This window comes from Gavia stellata, chromosome 12 (assembly GCF_030936135.1).
Source record: "Gavia stellata isolate bGavSte3 chromosome 12, bGavSte3.hap2, whole genome shotgun sequence".
In the NCBI taxonomy this organism is placed as follows: Eukaryota; Metazoa; Chordata; class Aves; order Gaviiformes; family Gaviidae; genus Gavia; species Gavia stellata.
In genome coordinates, this window is record NC_082605.1 from 21518183 (window position 1) to 21536371 (window position 18189).

The 18189-nt window shown below is 39.3% G+C and overlaps 1 protein-coding gene across 1 annotated transcript in view; it reads right to left on the reverse strand.

The window, feature by feature from the left end:
• The window catches only part of LOC104254057 (contactin-3), a 55640-nt gene that overhangs the window by 12842 nt on the left and 24609 nt on the right, over positions 1-18189 (reverse strand). Inside the window, exons 6-10 of the mRNA XM_059823493.1 lie at positions 17955-18091; positions 15483-15612; positions 14084-14234; positions 3339-3466; positions 1734-1909 (exon numbers count right to left, since the gene is read on the reverse strand). Coding sequence (XP_059679476.1) covers positions 1734-1909; positions 3339-3466; positions 14084-14234; positions 15483-15612; positions 17955-18091 — 722 coding nt within the window. The remainder of the gene's footprint in view (positions 1-1733; positions 1910-3338; positions 3467-14083; positions 14235-15482; positions 15613-17954; positions 18092-18189) is intronic.

Sequence of the window (18189 nt, forward strand, 5' to 3'; positions counted from 1 at the left end):
ATGTTTACGACCAAGAAAGCTGAAGTTATTTTTGCACAGATATTTTCATTTAACAAATACACACTGCAACTATTGGAAAGCTTAGAACATATTTATGCTTATTTACTTACATAACCCGCATGTAACTCCAGATGAAATTATTCCACTGACCTTAATGTGATACAAAGCCCATAAAGTATTTTCGTGGATCTCTTGGTAACCTATGAAGTTTTCTACTAATGAGCTTCAATCCCTCTTTACACAAATAAGAGTTTTAAAAAAAACCCCTAAATGTCTATTTTCCATAAAAACCCCTAATTCTGTCCCTTATGACAAATTTCCAAGTAAAATGTTCTAGATTCAGAGTTCTGAGTTAGCCAATACTCACCCTGGATTCTTCTTCAGCACTGACCGAGAATTTTTTGTGAGAAACTACTTTTTGATGCTTTTTTCCTCAGAGGAAAAAAAAAAGGCACATAAACAAGGCTTTGATTTGGAATTATGCCGGTGTTTGTTTTAGGAAAAAGCTGGAATTTTTAGTGAGAAAAAATATTGCATTTTCCCATCAACTTATGAAGCCTTAATTGAGCCAGTAAAACTGTCAGATTTGGGTTTTGGTATGTTTTTAACCTTTCCTTTCTAATATTGCTATTTGTATATACAACCAGAGTACAGCTGGGGGGAAATATTACTAAATAAATAAAGTCCATGTAGCAATACTGGAAGGTAACGGGCTATGAAATCGGAGCACTCCCATTACAGCATGACAGATGGTCAGTTTGTAATTCTCAAAACATTTCTGTGAAAATGTACATGATATATGAATATCTCATGGCTCCTACAAGGAAATCTCATCATCTCCACATGCATTTATATTTAATCAATTGCAAACTGCAGAACAATCTGTGTGTTTGGTGCCTACTGATTAAATGCTAAACCTTTTGAGGTTTTACAGGCAAAAAGGAAAAAGTTAGGTGCTGAAACGTCACCGTCTCACAGGCAGTAGTGTCTAACCCATAGCTATTCCTCTAGAGCAGGAGATCTGGCAAGAATACGTGAAAGGAAACTTTATGAAGGCTTATAATGGCCAGTTTCATGCTCACGCTCAGCTGCTTGTTTTGTTATCGCTTGGCCATGGCTTGCACTGTAATAAGACCTTTTGCTGTAATTGATTTCATTCTCTTGATACATCGTTCATCTGTCTTATTGCTTTACTTTTTGTGTTTTGATTAGAAGGCTAAATTCTAAAAACCATTAATGTCATCATGCCCGCCCCCATCCCCAGCAGCATTCTCTGCATCCTGCATAGGAAACATTTAATGAGATATATGGCTTCTCATGCGGGGATGCTCAGGCAGAATGTTTTGGGATACACTAGGGATGCAAGTGCAGGGAAAATAAGGAAAGATGGGATGTTTTTGTTCAGCTTTAGGCTGAAGCTCACAAAATCTGCGTCAAGTTCCTTAATCTGTTAGTGCTGTGTTTCATGTCGTCTTGGGGAAAATCAGGTGGGGCCAGATGCAGAAACAGAGGTAGGAACCTACAATACTTCGGGTCTAAAACACAAGGCGTCTGAACAACGGGTTACGGGCAGCAAGCTAGCTCAATGAATGATTTCCCTCCAGCATAGAAGAAAATTCTACAGGCCCAAAAGAGAAAAAACATCTTACTTTTACCATGTTGAAAAAAAAAGTAAGCCTGTCTGTGCTGCATGCATCTATAAGGCAAATGAAGAGAAGGTGTTTGCAACTTACCCCTCCAACTTTCTCAAAATGAGAAGCGTCTTTCTTGAAATCGGTGAGCGTTCCATTGAAATACCAGGTGAAGCTGATGTCCAGTATAGGATCATGCTGAACCTGGCAAGGCAAGACGACACTTTCTCCGACAGTGACATCCATGTTGGAAGGTGCCAAAGTAATCCTTGTTGGCTCTGTTGAGAGCAGAAATACCAGTTAATGGATTCCTGGATTGCTGAGTTTTGCTTGCTACTAGTATTCTACCACATTCTTCAAATCTGATTAATGACAGTCACTTCAAATTATGCAGCTGGACTATAAATGCTGCTGCCCGACCCCTCTTGTTGGAGCATTGTGTCCTTGCTCATTTACCAGTGGGAGCTACTCGACACTGAAAAGGTAAAATTTAACCTGCTGTGTACAGGCCAATATACTTTACAAAGCTAAATGCACTGCAACCCACGGCAATGAAATTACCATGCAAGAGCGTGTGTGGTTCTCAGCAATAACACTATGTTTTGGAGCAGGAAGCTGAAGTAGCAGCCACCAGGAAGATTAAGAGGTGGGAGTGAGAGAAGGAGCTAATAAAATTTGGGAACTAGAGGAAACCCACATAGGGCAGAATGCATTGGATATTTGGGTCCATATATCATATAGAACATAAATAGTGTCATTAAGAACAGCTGCTTGTTATTCCAGAATCACATTAATGGAGAAAAATTTCAAGTACTGTAAATACTGCAAAAGTAAAATTTAATTTTAGAAATCCTTTGTATATAATTCTATCATTTGTATATAAAGGGACATGAATCATCTAGGAGCACAGACAGAAAATGTGAAGCTGTTAATTCACTGAACAAAATAATTCTGTTTGGACCTATGAGATGTATAGGATATGTAATGCAGTAGGATATTACATAATTCCGAGTTTGGAAAATCTTTCAGATATTCCGATCTTTAAAAAAGAACGTCATGAGAAAAGACATTCTTCAGATAAACTTCACAGACTACTGGTCCTTTTAATATAGTATCTTAGACAGCAGCTAGTAGTAGATGACTTAGAGGAAGGGGCAAGAACCCTTTTAACAGCAATTATGTATACAATTGTCTTTTCAAAGACTTTACGTTTTACTGCCTGTGAAGTCCCTGAACGCTCCTGCAGCTGGAGTTTCTACCACATCTTTTTCCATAAGCAAACAGCATATAGTTCCTTAGGGCTAAACAGATTTTGGACTGCAATATAAAATTACCTCAAATATTTTTTTGATTGCAACGTTATTTTTTTCTCAACAAATTAAAAAAAACACTGAACTTAAAAGCATAATTGCACTATTTAGTATTTAGATAAGTGAGAGAAGGGAGGAAAGTGTTCAGAACTCCCTCACATCTGAGAAATATCTTTGTCAAAGACAGAAAATCCCTCAGTCTCCTTCCTCTCAACAAATAAAAGATCTGTAACAAATATTCTTTTGTCTTTATATATCATATATGTAACTTCTCACACTCTACTTTCCACCACATTTAGTATTTTTTCCACAAGCAAACTCAGACTCCACATCGTTGCAGAGTTTGCAATTCAATTTACATCACCTCACAGACGACCCTCCGCTCCAGCTCCCCTACCTGTAACTATTAAGTTTGTTGAGCCACTGGCTGTCCCAAACTGGTTTGTTGCCAGGCACGTGTAGCTTCCAGCATCAACTTTGGTCACATTGGCTATTCTTAGTCCTCCGTCCTTTAATAAAGTGATTCTAAAAAATTATGAAGATATTTTAAAAGTTGCAGCATTGGTTTATAGACAAAACGCTTTAATACTCATACTGTTATCTTAGATACATCAAACTGCATCAATTACCAACCTGATGTTTGAAAATTTTGTGGCCGTACACTGACAATATGCAACAAATTTGAACCCATCTGTATATTACTCACCGCTTTGGACACCAGTAGAACCAATGTTTAAGATATGTATGTGTGCATATGTATGTTTGTGTGTGTGAGAGAGAGAAATCCCACATTAACTCCATCTTTTTCAGCTGCACCAATTGAAACGAGAATAATTTTCAACTGTATTAGGTTGTTTACCTCATGCAGTCTTGCACGGTAACTTTGAAATAACTGTGTATCATTCTTATGATGATGCAATGGGATTTTTCATAAGCAATCCACATTTTGCACTTTTCAGGGTTCATATATACAAGCCTAACACATGCTGCACCGAAGTCAATAGCTCATTTGCACAACTGACTCTGTAAAGCAGGATTTGGTCCATGCAAGCATAAACTCAGTATTTGTTTAGAAAGCAAACTGAGACGTCACACTGTTGCAGACTTCTGTCTCAGTTTATCACCGAAGCTGGGCAGGAGTGACCTGCAGACATAGCAGAGGTATACTTTATGGAATGACTTGAAGGAAAGCAAATTCCCTCCACCCCACACAAACTCCACCAGTGAGAATCATGCCTTATGGACAGATAGCATGTAACAAAAACAGAAAGATGCTTATAAAAGATGTGGACAAAAGAAGACCTGCATTACTGATATAGACAGAAGAGCACCAGCATCCCAGCAGCACAGATGACATCCTAGACAACAGCACTGGAAGGATGCAAAGGTTAAGACTAATTTGACTCCCTCTTGCCCTGTTTCTGGTCCTCCTATCTGTCATATCCTTAGATGCAGGACCTTCCACCAAGTCTTCCCTAAGATAACCTGGAGCAGCTATATAACTAACTGCATATAAAAATGTCCAGAATAATTAACAAAAAGGTAAACAACATTTTCTTGATACGCCTAATTCTACCTCCAATCACATCAATCCATTTCAAAGGCACCAAATGAATCACATTGAGGCTGTTCTGTCGGTTCCCTAAGCACCACAGCTAGAAGGTATTTTGGAAATACCCCAAACACCCACATCTAGCTACACAGAATCAACAGAACAGCAAACAACATTAACGCTCCAGGCGAACCTCTAACCGCATTAGCTGGAGTCTTACACAGTTGTCAGAGTAAGTAGCAGCTGAGGAGGCAGCAAACATCACGAAGCTTAACATTGCTATCTTCCCTTCCTCAGAAGAGTCATGAGGATTTTGCCTTCTCACTGGCATGTACTTCATTATTAACCTGCTGCTTTACTCAGCACAGAATTCATTAAATACACACCCTGCTGCTCTTTTTATTTTTAACATACTTGAGGCAAATTAGTATCAATGGATTTCCATCACTTGTCCCAACTGAGATTCACAGAATCACTAAGGTTGGAAAAGACCTGTAAGATCATCAAGCCCAACCATCACCCCAACCCCACCATGCCCACTAAACCATGTCCCGCAGTGCCACGTCCACACGTTCCTTGAACACCTCCAGGGATGGTGACTCCACCACCTCCCTGATTCAGTTCTCTCTAGTTAAACACATATTACTAAAAGTAGATGGGGAAGTCCGCTGTGTTAGGTGGGAATTGGGATCACCGCCTTTCTTCTCAAAACTTGTCCCAAGCACAGGATAAGCAGGATGCTCACTTGAAAAAACAGGTTCCTTGCTGTTCTGGCATTCCCGTGCTGTATCTAACAGCTCATTGTGAGCAGTTCTCCATGTGAAGCTCCACATGTGCTACAGTGCTGATGAAGGAGAATGCAAGCTTGAAATCACAGCACTGGCTGCAGGGCAAGCCTGGGAAGACTTTTAGGCAGGCACGGCTAAGACACACCTGGTGAATGCACCACCTTAGATTTAATTGCATTGCCAAAATAAAAGTTGGCCCATAAAAGGTATATGCTTCAGTAAGCTGCACTGTCGTTAATTATTTATAGCGATTTATATTATAAATAATACAGTGTACAATGGTATTTTTTTAAAAAGCAATTTGTCTAAATCTGTATTTCAGAGAATAATTAAGTTGCTAAACAATGGCAGCAGAAGGCAGCCCTGGAGTTTGATGAGTTCAGTGATCTTATCCTTCACCCTTAACTTTGCTGACCCTCCAAGACCACGTTCACTAACGGCAGACCACGGCAGTGGGAGTCCATCATGGCTCTGTAGTTATGCTGCTCCTTTCCCTTAATAGCAAGCTCACTTAATCCTCAAGGCCACGTGGAGACTGCATTTTAAATGCCTGAAAGCAGGAGTCTGGAGTCATTCCACAGCTGCACTGCTCTTTACAAAGAAACATACTCTAGAAATAAGCACAACTTCAAATTGTTTTTCTTAATTATTTTGAATTGCATTTTGTATTTTCTTAAAAAAAGGTGTTGCAACACTCAACACTCTAGCTGCGACACATTTCCTTTGGGCAAAGGTGATCCAATAATGAAACTAACAGATGCAAATGACAAGAGATAACAAGTCACCTTCTTAGAACGACAGACAGAAGCATCTTAATTGGGGGAGAAAAAGAGTCATAAATAGAGAGTTTAATCGGTTTACATTTGGAAGTAACCATCTTTCCATCTTCCAAAGTATACTGAGGTACCTGAGCCAGTGTGGTGGCGTTTGAAGCATATTCGTAAGGAGGATGTGCTTCATCAGCGTCAGCACAGCTGACCTCCCTGAGGCTTATTAACTTGGTTTGGAAAATCCGTAAGTAATATCTGGCTGCACTTTATATTAGATGGAACATTTATAATTAATTAAATCTTACCATATGGTTTATAGGTATTTTAAATGTGTAAAAGACGTGATTAATACATTTCATAGGTAATTATAACAACATCAATAAAAGGTGTTAAAATGTATCTATTATGGTTGCAAGCAAGCTATTGAGTTGTTGGACTTTCTAGCTATCTGCGTATTTTGCAAAGGCTTGTATTGCATCATCTACTTTGAAGCAGTTTCCAGTAGAAAAAATGCAAAATCAAATGAAAACCCAACAGTGTTGACAAAGCCTGAGATCAAACAAAGGGAAAAACAGGATCAGGGTATAAACCAGAAAATGCCTATTGTTTAATTAAAATGAATCATATTTAGAGTGCTCTGAGCTATCTGCAAGTCTAGCTTGCCTAAAATAATTAAGCAATAGGCTTATTAAAACCAAGATGTAATTAAAAATATTTTTTTTTCCCAGAATTAAAAAAACCCAACCAACAAATCAATTCTAGAAAAAAATTATTGTCAAAATAAAATCTTTACTGGTAAATTGAAAAGAGAAATGCTTTACTTTTTCAATTACAAAACAGTAAATGCAGTGCAGCCCATGAAAACACTAACATTAGACAAACTGAAGCTTTTCATGTACCTAAAATTATTAGATATTCACACACCGTGATAAAACAAATGTACTAACGGCTGGCTCGCTGCCAGGAAGCGATCTAGATCTCTAACCCAAAAAAGTAACACATCTTTTGGCGTTCCCTCTATCTACAAGTGTTCTTCCAATACGTTTTGCTGAAGGCCAGCAGTTTTGAAAGTGAATTCCATTTTCAACAACCCGCACACTTTTGATGCACTGGCAAATGGCAGAAACTTTTAGGCCTGTAAAACAGAGATAACTGGTGGAGTAACGCTTTGGCACATTTCCATTTGCACAACTGGAGACTGATTTAGGACCTGTTTGGTCATCGGATCAAAACATCATTGACAAAATCATCACCTCTCACTAACTCTTGAGAAAAATTGTGGGAAATTGATCTTTGAGAAGATTCTTTTTTTCCAATAGTCAAAAGGATGGCATAACAAAACCTCAATTAAACAAACCTACAACAGACAAATGTCTTAACATGCCCATGCTCTTTGACTGAGGTCAACAGAATGGGGAGAGGGATTAACCAACCTCAGGACTGCAGGGTTCCTGACCTGAGAGGCCCAGGTTGGTAAAACTATGAGAGTCTTCCTGTCCCACCCAAACTAGGAGAATGTATTTAGCATTACAGATCTTCCAGACAGCTCAGGGACTTCAGTGGGGTTACAGTCTCCATCAATTCTGCCCAGTCTGTCCGGTTTTATACATGACATTATAATTTAGTCATAACCGACCAGGGAGAAATCCAACTGTGAAATAAGCTCACGTACTTCTCATACTGATAAATTATTTTACTATTGTTACAGACTGCACCAAATTTTCACATTTTCAGACGCTGAAACAAGTATCATCTGGGACTAGAGGGCAAGTGGTGCTCCAGGATGCCAATCGGAGATCTGTCAACTTCAGTGTCTGTGGTGTAAGAATATTCAAGCTATTCTACATACCTAGTATGTCCCCAGACCTACTTGCTCAGAGCACTGGGACAGCATTATCTAGAGGTTTGCATCGTTTTACCTTACTGACCGAAATCCTGTTAAATTGAATCGTTGATGCAGTACAACCATATACACATGACTAAGGGCCAGAACATGCCTCAGGATCCAAGACCATGAGGCTGCCACCTGAAATATAGTGTCATTAATGAAACTGTTAATGAATGCAAATTTGGTCATCTTCCTGTGACAATACTTTATTACTAAAATAACAGACATAATCAAACTAAGTAATTACTGCCTTTTTTGTCAGATTATTCAGCAAAAAAGCCAACTATTTTAGATCCTTATTGATATGATAATAAACATAAACATATTGCTTTCCAGTTCATAATACTTCAGTACAAAGGAACAGTGGAAAAGTGGGTCAAAACTGCCTTTTTATGTATCAATCAAATTCCAACTAAATTAAACCAGACTAATTAACAAGAAAGTCAGCAAAAAAAAAAAGCTCATATTGAAGTACTGGTAAGTAAATGCATTACTTTCCACATCACGGCATTTCAAACTGTAACGCAAAATGATATAAAAATACTTAATTCCAACTGTAGGGAAGATAAAACCAGTAACTGATACTTCTAAGAATCATGCAACATTTTATCAGGAATTATTTCTCGTCTTTTCTTTCCTGCTTAATTTGACATCACTTCACCACAGTTAAAGATGCTGAAACTGGAGATTTTTAAGAGAATTGCATTAGAATGTCTTTTAGTGAAGTTAAAATTTGCAGCATCTTTTAATCTTTTTCTAGTCTTGGTAAATCTAGAAACATCTAGCAATAAAGGTCGATTTGTTTACAGGTGAAACACCGCTCCAGATGATCTCAAAATCCTTTGTATTAATCTGTTTCCAGTCAGCTATTTGACCCAGGAGCACAGGACCCACTACAGCCAACATGCAGCCACCGTCTAGTACTCTATGGCAATTAAAAATCATACACCCACATAAAAAATCTACAGAAATCTTAAAAGGGGTTATCTAGGCTACAGCATATTTTGGTATGTCGCCTGTTTTTGATGAGTTAAACTAGCATCAAGTGCGTTTAACCCTGGTTAAACATCTAACCCTCCCTTTTTTGGAGGATAAAAGAAAAATAAAAGTCCATCCATCTGGAGATGGGGGTGTCTCAGGCCAGCATTTCAACACAGAAGAACGTACATGAAGGCAACTATGGTTTGCATCCTCTGCTCTCTCTACCTGGAGACCCTGGGGACTATGGTCTGCTATCAGTAGAAGCTGCTCCAGATTAATTTGGAATAAACAAAACCTAGCTGTGGTTTAATGACTGCAGATAAAATATCCTTTAGAGAAATGTTCTAAAGGCCTTATAATATGAGATGGTTGGCAAAGAACAGCCTGAGTAAGTACTAGCTGCTCCCAGCGTGGTGGTACACACTATAACCGTAATATGGGGTGAAAATTGACCCGTGCCAGGTAATCATCATGTACCCTCAGTACCTGATCTGGCGGTCATTAAAGACAAGAGAATTCTTGCCAATTCTTTATTATTATCCTCATTACATCACCCAAAATTATTTATTTCAAAGGTCCAAAACTGCATTCTGGTGGGAAGCATTTCTTCCTTCAGTACCTAACTAATTTAATTCCCATTTTCTGTCTTTTCTTCTGCATGTTTTACAGTGACCCCTATGCTTTCACTTCTCTCTGCATTCCACTGCTCTTTATTGTCTAGCTCTCTTTATTGAAGATACTCTCAATACTTTGCAAAACTAACAAGAAGCAAGATTGTATTCTTCAGTGTTGAGCGATTTCTCAGTCCAGAGCTCATGAATCCATTTTGAGTTATATTTTCTTCCCTCCACAAGACATATCATATTCAGCTCATTTAATTAAAATTTACTGAGTCATTATCCAAATCTTCTACATACTGACAACGCAGCACCATTTAAAAATAAATAAAGAATACAAGCAACAGTGCCATCAAAATGAAAATCTTTCAGGCTTTACTGAAGTAATGTGGTCAGTACTTCCAGCGAAACCTAAGTCCTCTTATGACAGAATATTAAGAATACATTGAAGCAATGGAGTATTTGTGCTCTATTTTTATTATTCAAATGGGAGTTTTCTTAAAACATTTAGATTCGATCCATGTTGCTGCATCTCATGTGACATTTTCACTTTTACAGCTGACATTAAGGGCTAGTTCCACCCTCATGCTAAGCCAAGTTTGGCCTCTCAGCCTTCCAGAAAGCCTTCCCAGTTGAGGTACAACCCAAACTAGCATGGTCTAACCACGGTATCTATACCAGAGTGCTGGAGGCATGTGCTGGCACATCCTCAGAAGAGGACACGCTCCAACATTTGTGTACGTTTACATGAAAACCAAAACATTACAGTACCCCCATTCTCTAACAACCCTGAATAAGTCCATTACGCCACAAGCAGGTCTACCAAAACCAACAAGAATCTGTTTTTAACTACTCAAGGGCAAATGAATTTGGGAAACTATACATATATTTATCTATGTGGGATATAATGCAAGAGCTGTTCCCTTGCAGGAACTGACTTATGGAGACAAAAAACTTGCCGCACTCTTTGAAGACCCTGCTTGCTCTTTACAAGCAAATGGCAGTTCTAAGGGAGGGGAGTCTCAGTCTCCATCCCATGCTCCATCTCTGTCTGTCTCTCCCAAGGAGCACTCCGTGAGCCTGAACCCTACTGTAGGTCTGAGCTCCAAACGTAATTAAGCTCATTCTGCCTCCCCTACCTCTCCGAGGTAAAGTGCATACTGGACCTCTGCAGCTAGCATTACCCTTTTTAGGAACTCATTCCTCCCCTTTTCTGCAATTAAAAAAGCCAACCCCCTCAACAGACTTCCCATTAGAAATGTAGTTAATGGCTGAAAAATGTACTGCTAACTAGAAACCTTTTCCTGAATTGCAAGAATTGTAGAACTGCAAGAAATTCATGAATTGCAATTATTCATAGCAGATGGTAATGAACTCCAGTGCTTTCTGCAAAGAATCGCATTTCTGCTTTTCTCTGAAGGCGAGTGTACTGCATTTAGATTAATTCAGGATTATTGGCTTGTTATTATGTTTCCTCTGTAAGCCATTTACAGTTTGCTGTCAAAAATATAGGAGGAGACACTTTGGGCCATATTTTGGAAATACCTGCATTTTGCAGAACTAAAAGCCATAATTTGTGTTCATAAATCTATGCAGGCAGCATCACGTATGCTCAATACATTTTCAGAAACCGAACATTACTTTCTTTAGCCTGGTACCACCACCACAAATGAAGCTGACAAAGCAAGACACAAGTGGGGGCTGAAACGCTCTCCTGGACACGTGTGGAGCCCCGCAAGGTCCAGGCGTGCCTGGCAGCTTTAACTATCATGAATTGAACTACACAGGTTAGCTGAAGGCTGATGATAGGCAGCTCCAACAAAAGAGGCAGGCAGGAATGGGGAAGGATACCATTCTTCCTGCCTGCCTTTTTATGGAAATGGTATGGGGACGAAAGGTAGGAATTTTCCTAAATGGAGAAAATCGGGTGCTATGCATTTATTTACGCACACACTTTACAAAAGCAATTATAAAAATAAAACAATTGAGAATCAGCAAAAAGCAACAGGTTTCACGTAAGTTTTAGAAATCATTGTGGCCCTGTGTTACAGGCTTCTTTATCAATATGATATCATGTCATTACAAGATGATGGGAGGGTTCACGTAGAAAGAAAAAACAACTAGTGTTATTTTGAATAAGATTTTGCTTGCTTACAGGCATGCAGCCAGCTAGCTGTGGTACCGTGTCAAGCTCTATAATGATACATGCCTCATCTTCTGTCAGATTGCCATATTTGACAACGCTTAACACTTGAACGCATGAAAACTATTGTGTCCCTATGAAGAAAGAGCCAGAGCTGCACAGATCAAGATGACAGCAAGCATCCAAACCTTTTGGGTACACGGTGAGAGCTCTAGCCTTACGATGGAGCAAATAATGGTCTCAATTGCAGCCTCTGAAAGTTTTGATCTATCTGGTAGCATCTTCTGCATTTAGAAATTTCAAAAGAAAGCCATGACGTGGTGTTTTACTGGAATAGGACTAGAAGAATTTCAGCTGATTCAGAAACACCTTCCCAATGACAGGCTAAGCTTTGCACAACCTAACACAAAGTCCTAGAGGAGCAGGGATACATCCATGAAGTAACAACACACTGTCACGGCAATCCTCCTTCAAAAACAAAACTTTCCCTTTCCTCAGTCTCACGTCTGGACTTGTGGATACATCAGTGGTACCACTGTCCCTGAACTACCCTGTGTGAAGTACAGGGCGATACCAGAGTGCTGCAAAAGGAACACTCGCAGTCGTCCTGTCCTCACTGCTCCCAGGCAAACCCTATGACTTTCTGCGGCTGTGACTACAGTCTGTCGCTAACTCGGATAATCCAGCAACTACCTGCAGAAAGGCTGACCTCAGGGCAGACTAAACTCCCAAACAGTTTTTTTGCTCCTAAGGGTTTTTACAGCCTGTACTGAGTGGTGAAGTGCTCCAGCTGGAATGTCCTAAAGTATCAAACTACCGAGTTTCATGCTAAATCAGATATGCAACTAACTTAATTACACCTCTCATCCAAGGGTTTTTTTTCTGTCCCAGTTCACTACCTGAAACTCCCAGTCTATGCAAGTATAGAAATGTAATCCAGAAAGCTTGAAAAGGCAATAATCCCCAACGACGGAGAGACGCAACGCAAATGGCTGCTCCAGAGTGCAAAGACGTACACTTCTGTATAGTTCAATTATACAATTCAGTCAGTAGACTTGTGCAATTGTAGTTTATGACTAACTCAATAATGCTTTAAAGGTTATTGCTGGAAAAAATGTTTACATGTTGTTGGAAGTCAGCAGCTGAGGATATAGGTGAATCACAGACTCTCCACTGAGAATTACTAACACCAAAACACGCTCCCTATCATGTCAACACTAAAGAAATGGCAACCTACATTATCATTGGTATATAAAGTTCATGGTTGCTTGAAAAGAACCTGAAAGTATATTTTCCTGTTTTCATCTTAACAACATGCACATGAAATTACATATATGTATGAACAAGTATGAACACATCTCATTTTCTTTCACATACCTCTAAGTTCTTCCTGAAGTCATACAGTCTTAATCTTTTCAGTCACTGAACTGACCAGAGATCCATGAGTCACGCTTCCAAGTATTTTCATCAACCATCCCTCATCTACCTCTACTATGTATTTCTGAGAGAAGATGACCAGCACTTAACGCTGGATCCAAGGCAATTAGTTTTTATAATGGTGTAACAAAATTTTAAAAATTATTTTCTGTTCTGTCCCATAGATATCACCACTCTATTATTTAACAGGTAATGCATACCGAGCAGATGTTTACACTCACCTATGCACAGCGATACTTGTATCACCTTCCTAAGTGTTCGCAGTTACTGTACAACACTTGGATAGATGCAGTTTTACTGTTTTGCTTTTTCTTTCCAAAGTGTATTACCCATTTGTAAATACTGATTTTCATCTGTCACCATTCAGCTCAAGTGTTTGGGTTCATGAGGTCCCTTGTGCAATCATCTGGGAAACCTTGCCTTTTTTTTTTTTGTGTGTCACCTACAATTTTGAGTCATCTTTGTAATAACTTTTCCCGTATAAACAAACACAGTACAAGAACGGTAAAAATCAAAATAATAGAATGGTAAGAGTGCTATTCTGGACCTCCCAAATATTAACTTTTGCCAGCTGGATATATATTTTTTTTTAAATCTCCTTTTTTCTCTCAGCCACATTATCACCATGGCTGTAATATGTCTCATCTGCCTCCTTGCCAGCATTTTCAGAGTATTTCATTGAAGGTTTTTAGTACTGTTTTATAAGCTTTGCATTTCCAGTTTTCTATCAGTACCTGGTTCTCTCTAAATTAGGCCAAACTCTACATTAAACTGAAAATAAAAGCTGGCCCTTGACCTTAAAGAAAGCTATATGCATGCACTCTCAGTGCTCAGGTACAACGACAATTAAAAAGCAACCAAACCACCCCCCCAACTAGACAGACTTCAGAGAGACTTTTCACTGCATAAAAAGTTCTAAAAAGCTTTTTTAAAGATTAAAACAAACAAACCAATATAACTTGATACCTTTCATTTTCGTGTAGCTGCTCACCTCCCTTCTTCCAGGAACATTTGGCCTTAGGGGAAGCTTTGGGTTTGCATTCAAAATCAACTGTGCTTCCTATTTGAACCTGGATCAGTTTCTTCATTGGATTCTTGGAAAAATCTGGAGCAGAAGCTAAAACAGAAGGGACAGTAACAGTGAAATAAAGCACCTTTAGTTATATTAATGATATTACCATTTAGCACTTACACGACACTTCTCAGATTCCAAACATAATTAAAAACATGAATTAGTTAGTTCAAACCGATCTTCTGTTGGACAATTACGCATTTCTCCTCCTTATACTGGTACAAAAGTAAAGGTCTCAGTTGTGCAGAGTATGTCACCTAATGAAGCATGTCCAGAAGACCCCACCAACTTCATCTGAGCTGAGGCTCACTGAACCCAACGAGCGTTAAGCACGTGCCTTTACGCTTTGCCAAATGTGAGCGTAAATGACTTGTCTAAGTCCAGGGAGGGCAGTCAACACTGCAGTCTCATTAAAACTCAAGAAAATGGTTGGCTTCTAGTTTTGTGTGAGAGTGCAATGTCAGAACGGGAATGTTACATGACATAAAATTACAGTGTAGCTCATTCTGAGTGGGTACAGTTTGCCCTAACTAACAGGTAAGAAAAGGCACATGGCTTCTACCTATACTAACGCTGAACTTCGAAAGGAAATTCAGTATTTTAGGAGACCAAGGTTGAGGGAACAGTCTGCTGACTGACTGCAATCTTAACAACAGAATGGAAATAACTCATGTCCCCAAAACACGCTGCTCTTACCGGCTTAGTTTTGAAATCAGTCTATGGTGGAGGTAGAAATCGCACAAGCATATGAGTACATAAGGCAGTCACAAGTTCAGCGTCTCCCTCAAACAACCGATTGTCACTATTTTAGACTCAAGCACGTGCCGTTTGAATGACTGAATGACAATCCCTCATCCCCTCGATCAAGAAAGGCTGCACACAGAAGCAGCCTATTGCTTTTAAATGACACGGCTCCCCTGGGAGCATGGGAGCCGTGGTGCAGAAGGTGAGTGCAGCCGCCTGATGTGCTGAGCCAGTGCTGCCTCCAGACCACGTGAGCAGTTTTAATCTTCAGGCCTGTGTCCAACCCATCTCTGCTCTTCCCCTAATGAATAATTTAGCTGTGCTCTGCTTTAAAGCAATGAATGATTGGACTGCAAATCCTCTGGAAGCAGATGAGTCAACTCCTCGGCACTGCAGATAAAGATATTAGGTCGACAAAAATGTTTATTTCGGTGATAGCATCTGAGCAAGTTAAATTTGAGATCATGACGAGGTGGAATACGAGGTGGGTGGAGGACGTGTGGAGAAGGAGAATGAGGTTTGTGTTTTAGTGAAAAAGGAAAATCTTACCTACAACCCTGAGCTCTGCACTCGAATAGATGACACCATGTTTATTTTCAGCTATGCATTGGTATCTGCCAGAATCTGTCAGATTTAGATTTGATATTGTAAGTGCACCATTTTCAATTTGGATCCTTCCCTGAATATTAAGAAAAATACCTTTATTGATGATCTATTTCCTGTGAAAGATTTAAAATATGTAAGAAATACAAATAGGACAGTATAAATACAATAAATGGGGTAAATGTAACAGCATAATCATGAGCATAGTTCTAAAATAAGTGACGTGACCGCATCCTGGTGTGGCAACAGTGACCAAATACAGAGACTTGGCAACACTGTATGAAATCGATTCTTCAAACTTGCTCAGTTTCACAGAGGCTTTGCAATCTCAAATACCCTTGTGTTTTCCTAGAAATATGGACAAAATCATACTAGCCTCCTCACGACAGACCAGAGTATCCAAACTATACAGATGGCACTGGCATTTCATGCTATTTAGAGATTTCACACATGCCATTTGCTAATGAGCTCTCTGTAATACCATGCAGAAAAAATTCCAACAGTCATTAAACGGAAGACACATATTTAAGTGCCTTAGAGATGACAAAACTACTGAAATACAGGGATCTTTTCGCCTTGCTTATTCTTGGAAAGCTATATGAATTTATGATAAGAAGTGACTAATTTGAGGACAGAGTGGCAGAAACTGGTAAAAAAAGGAAGCAGTGACAAAGAACAAACCAAAGGAGCTTCTCCTTTGGGGAAAACCAGAGAAACAGGAACAGACAAAAGAACAAACTATTTGCTCAAAAACATTTTCTGATTTTTTTTTGGGATCTGGCCGTGGCTCACCAGGCCTAATGCAATGGTAGTCACTCTCTGCCTTTTCTTAAGGGCATGTACTTACAGTTGGCCCCACTGCAGGGTGACTTCGGCTATCTATGGGCAGCCAGGACAGCTCAGCTCAGCTCCTTCCTTGACAGGTCTCCTCCCAGTTACATGCAAGGTACTCAGCCAGTTAGACAAAGGACAAAAGCAGTCCCAAAGAGGAACGAGCCTGAGTCTCCATGTCTCAATCCTCTCTCTAGCATCTCCAGCTGCTCTTCTACTCTTCCTAACAAAAGATTCATTTCTGGAGAAGGGAAGCTAAGTGGAATGACCCACCAGGAGATTTTTGTGGAGGAGACCCAGCATGAAGAAAGATTATTGCAGTAACGAGCTGACGACAACTGATCACGACACAGAGAACTCCTGATGTCTCCTCAGCGCTGGCTTTCAAAAAGCTAGTCCTATAGTTTACAGACCTTAAATATTTCCAGAGTAAGTCATGCTTATGCCCTGACACCATGCCAAAAGGCAGGATATCAATGCTCAAAAGTGGAGAAATGGGAAGGCTGAATGAGAGAAGGTATTTTTGTACTTACTGAGATAAAAAAGCGCATTACCTTAGTGACATTGTGTGATATGGTAACAATGTTCTTAAATCACTGAGATGAGATTTTGTACTCCCTCGTTTAACCTGTCCACAAAATACTACAATTCCTTTTAGCGAGCATATAACTATAGCACTCTGAATGGTAAGAAATGTTTTTCAGTGCTTCGATCATTTTTCATGGCCATCCACTGAATTCACTTGAGCAGTCGCTCTTTCTTAGAATCATGAAATAATCTGAGTTGGAAGGGACCTTTAAAGGTCATCTAGTCCAACTCCCCTGCTCCCAACTCTTCAACTGTGGGCGCCAACGTTGAGCACAACGCATTGGCCAAGGGCAAAATGCCTTCCTGCGATGTGATAGTGCCCATAGTTTATATTCCTGATTACCTGAACTGGGCAGTTTTCTCAATGAAGCAGTAAGAATTGAAATCAATATGGGTATCAGACACATGTTCCATGTTTCTGATCTGGGAGACCAGGTATCTCACCTTCTAAGCAGAAACTCTTTTCCCTGTTACCACATGCATTGCTTTCCATGAATTTACTTTAACGATTGGATTAAAACAAATACCTATGTTACATTACTGTTTATATTTCATTCTTTGCATCAAGTAATGGCGACCAACAAATTTTTAGGGTTTTTTGTCTTTTTTCATCAAGAAGTTTGAGTATGTTCTCTTATTAACTTGAATGAAATGCCAATAGAAATTATAACAAAATCTCTCTACCCCTCATTTATGGTTCTTAATGTATAACTTTAATTAAACTTCCTTCTCCAGTCTTTCCTTACATACTTATTTCTATGCTTCTGTCGTTGCTTTTGAATCTCCTTTTAGCTGGGATATTTTTGTATAACATAATTTATCTTTGTGTTTCTGGTATTTCAGCTTTTTAAGTTTCCATCTGGATGCTCTTGACAAACATACAAAAACCAGCATCAAATATTTCTCTTGACTAATTACACACATTTTTGTGAATTCTCATACTTATATACAGTATTGTTAATTTTACACAGCATCATGTTTTTCAAAACAGAATGTTACCTCTATTGACAGTTGGTCTCCATTCTTCAGCCACCTGTACGACGGTTTGGGCTTCCCACTTGCTCTGCAATCCCAGTATAAGGTGTCCTCTACAGCAACTTCAATATCTTTTATCATCTGTATCCAGTGAGGTTTTGCTGCAGATTAAATACATATCAACAGTGAAGATCCTAACAAGTTATTGTTCCATATGAGAATCAACGGGCTAATTTGCACAGCACTCATCAGTTTTCTG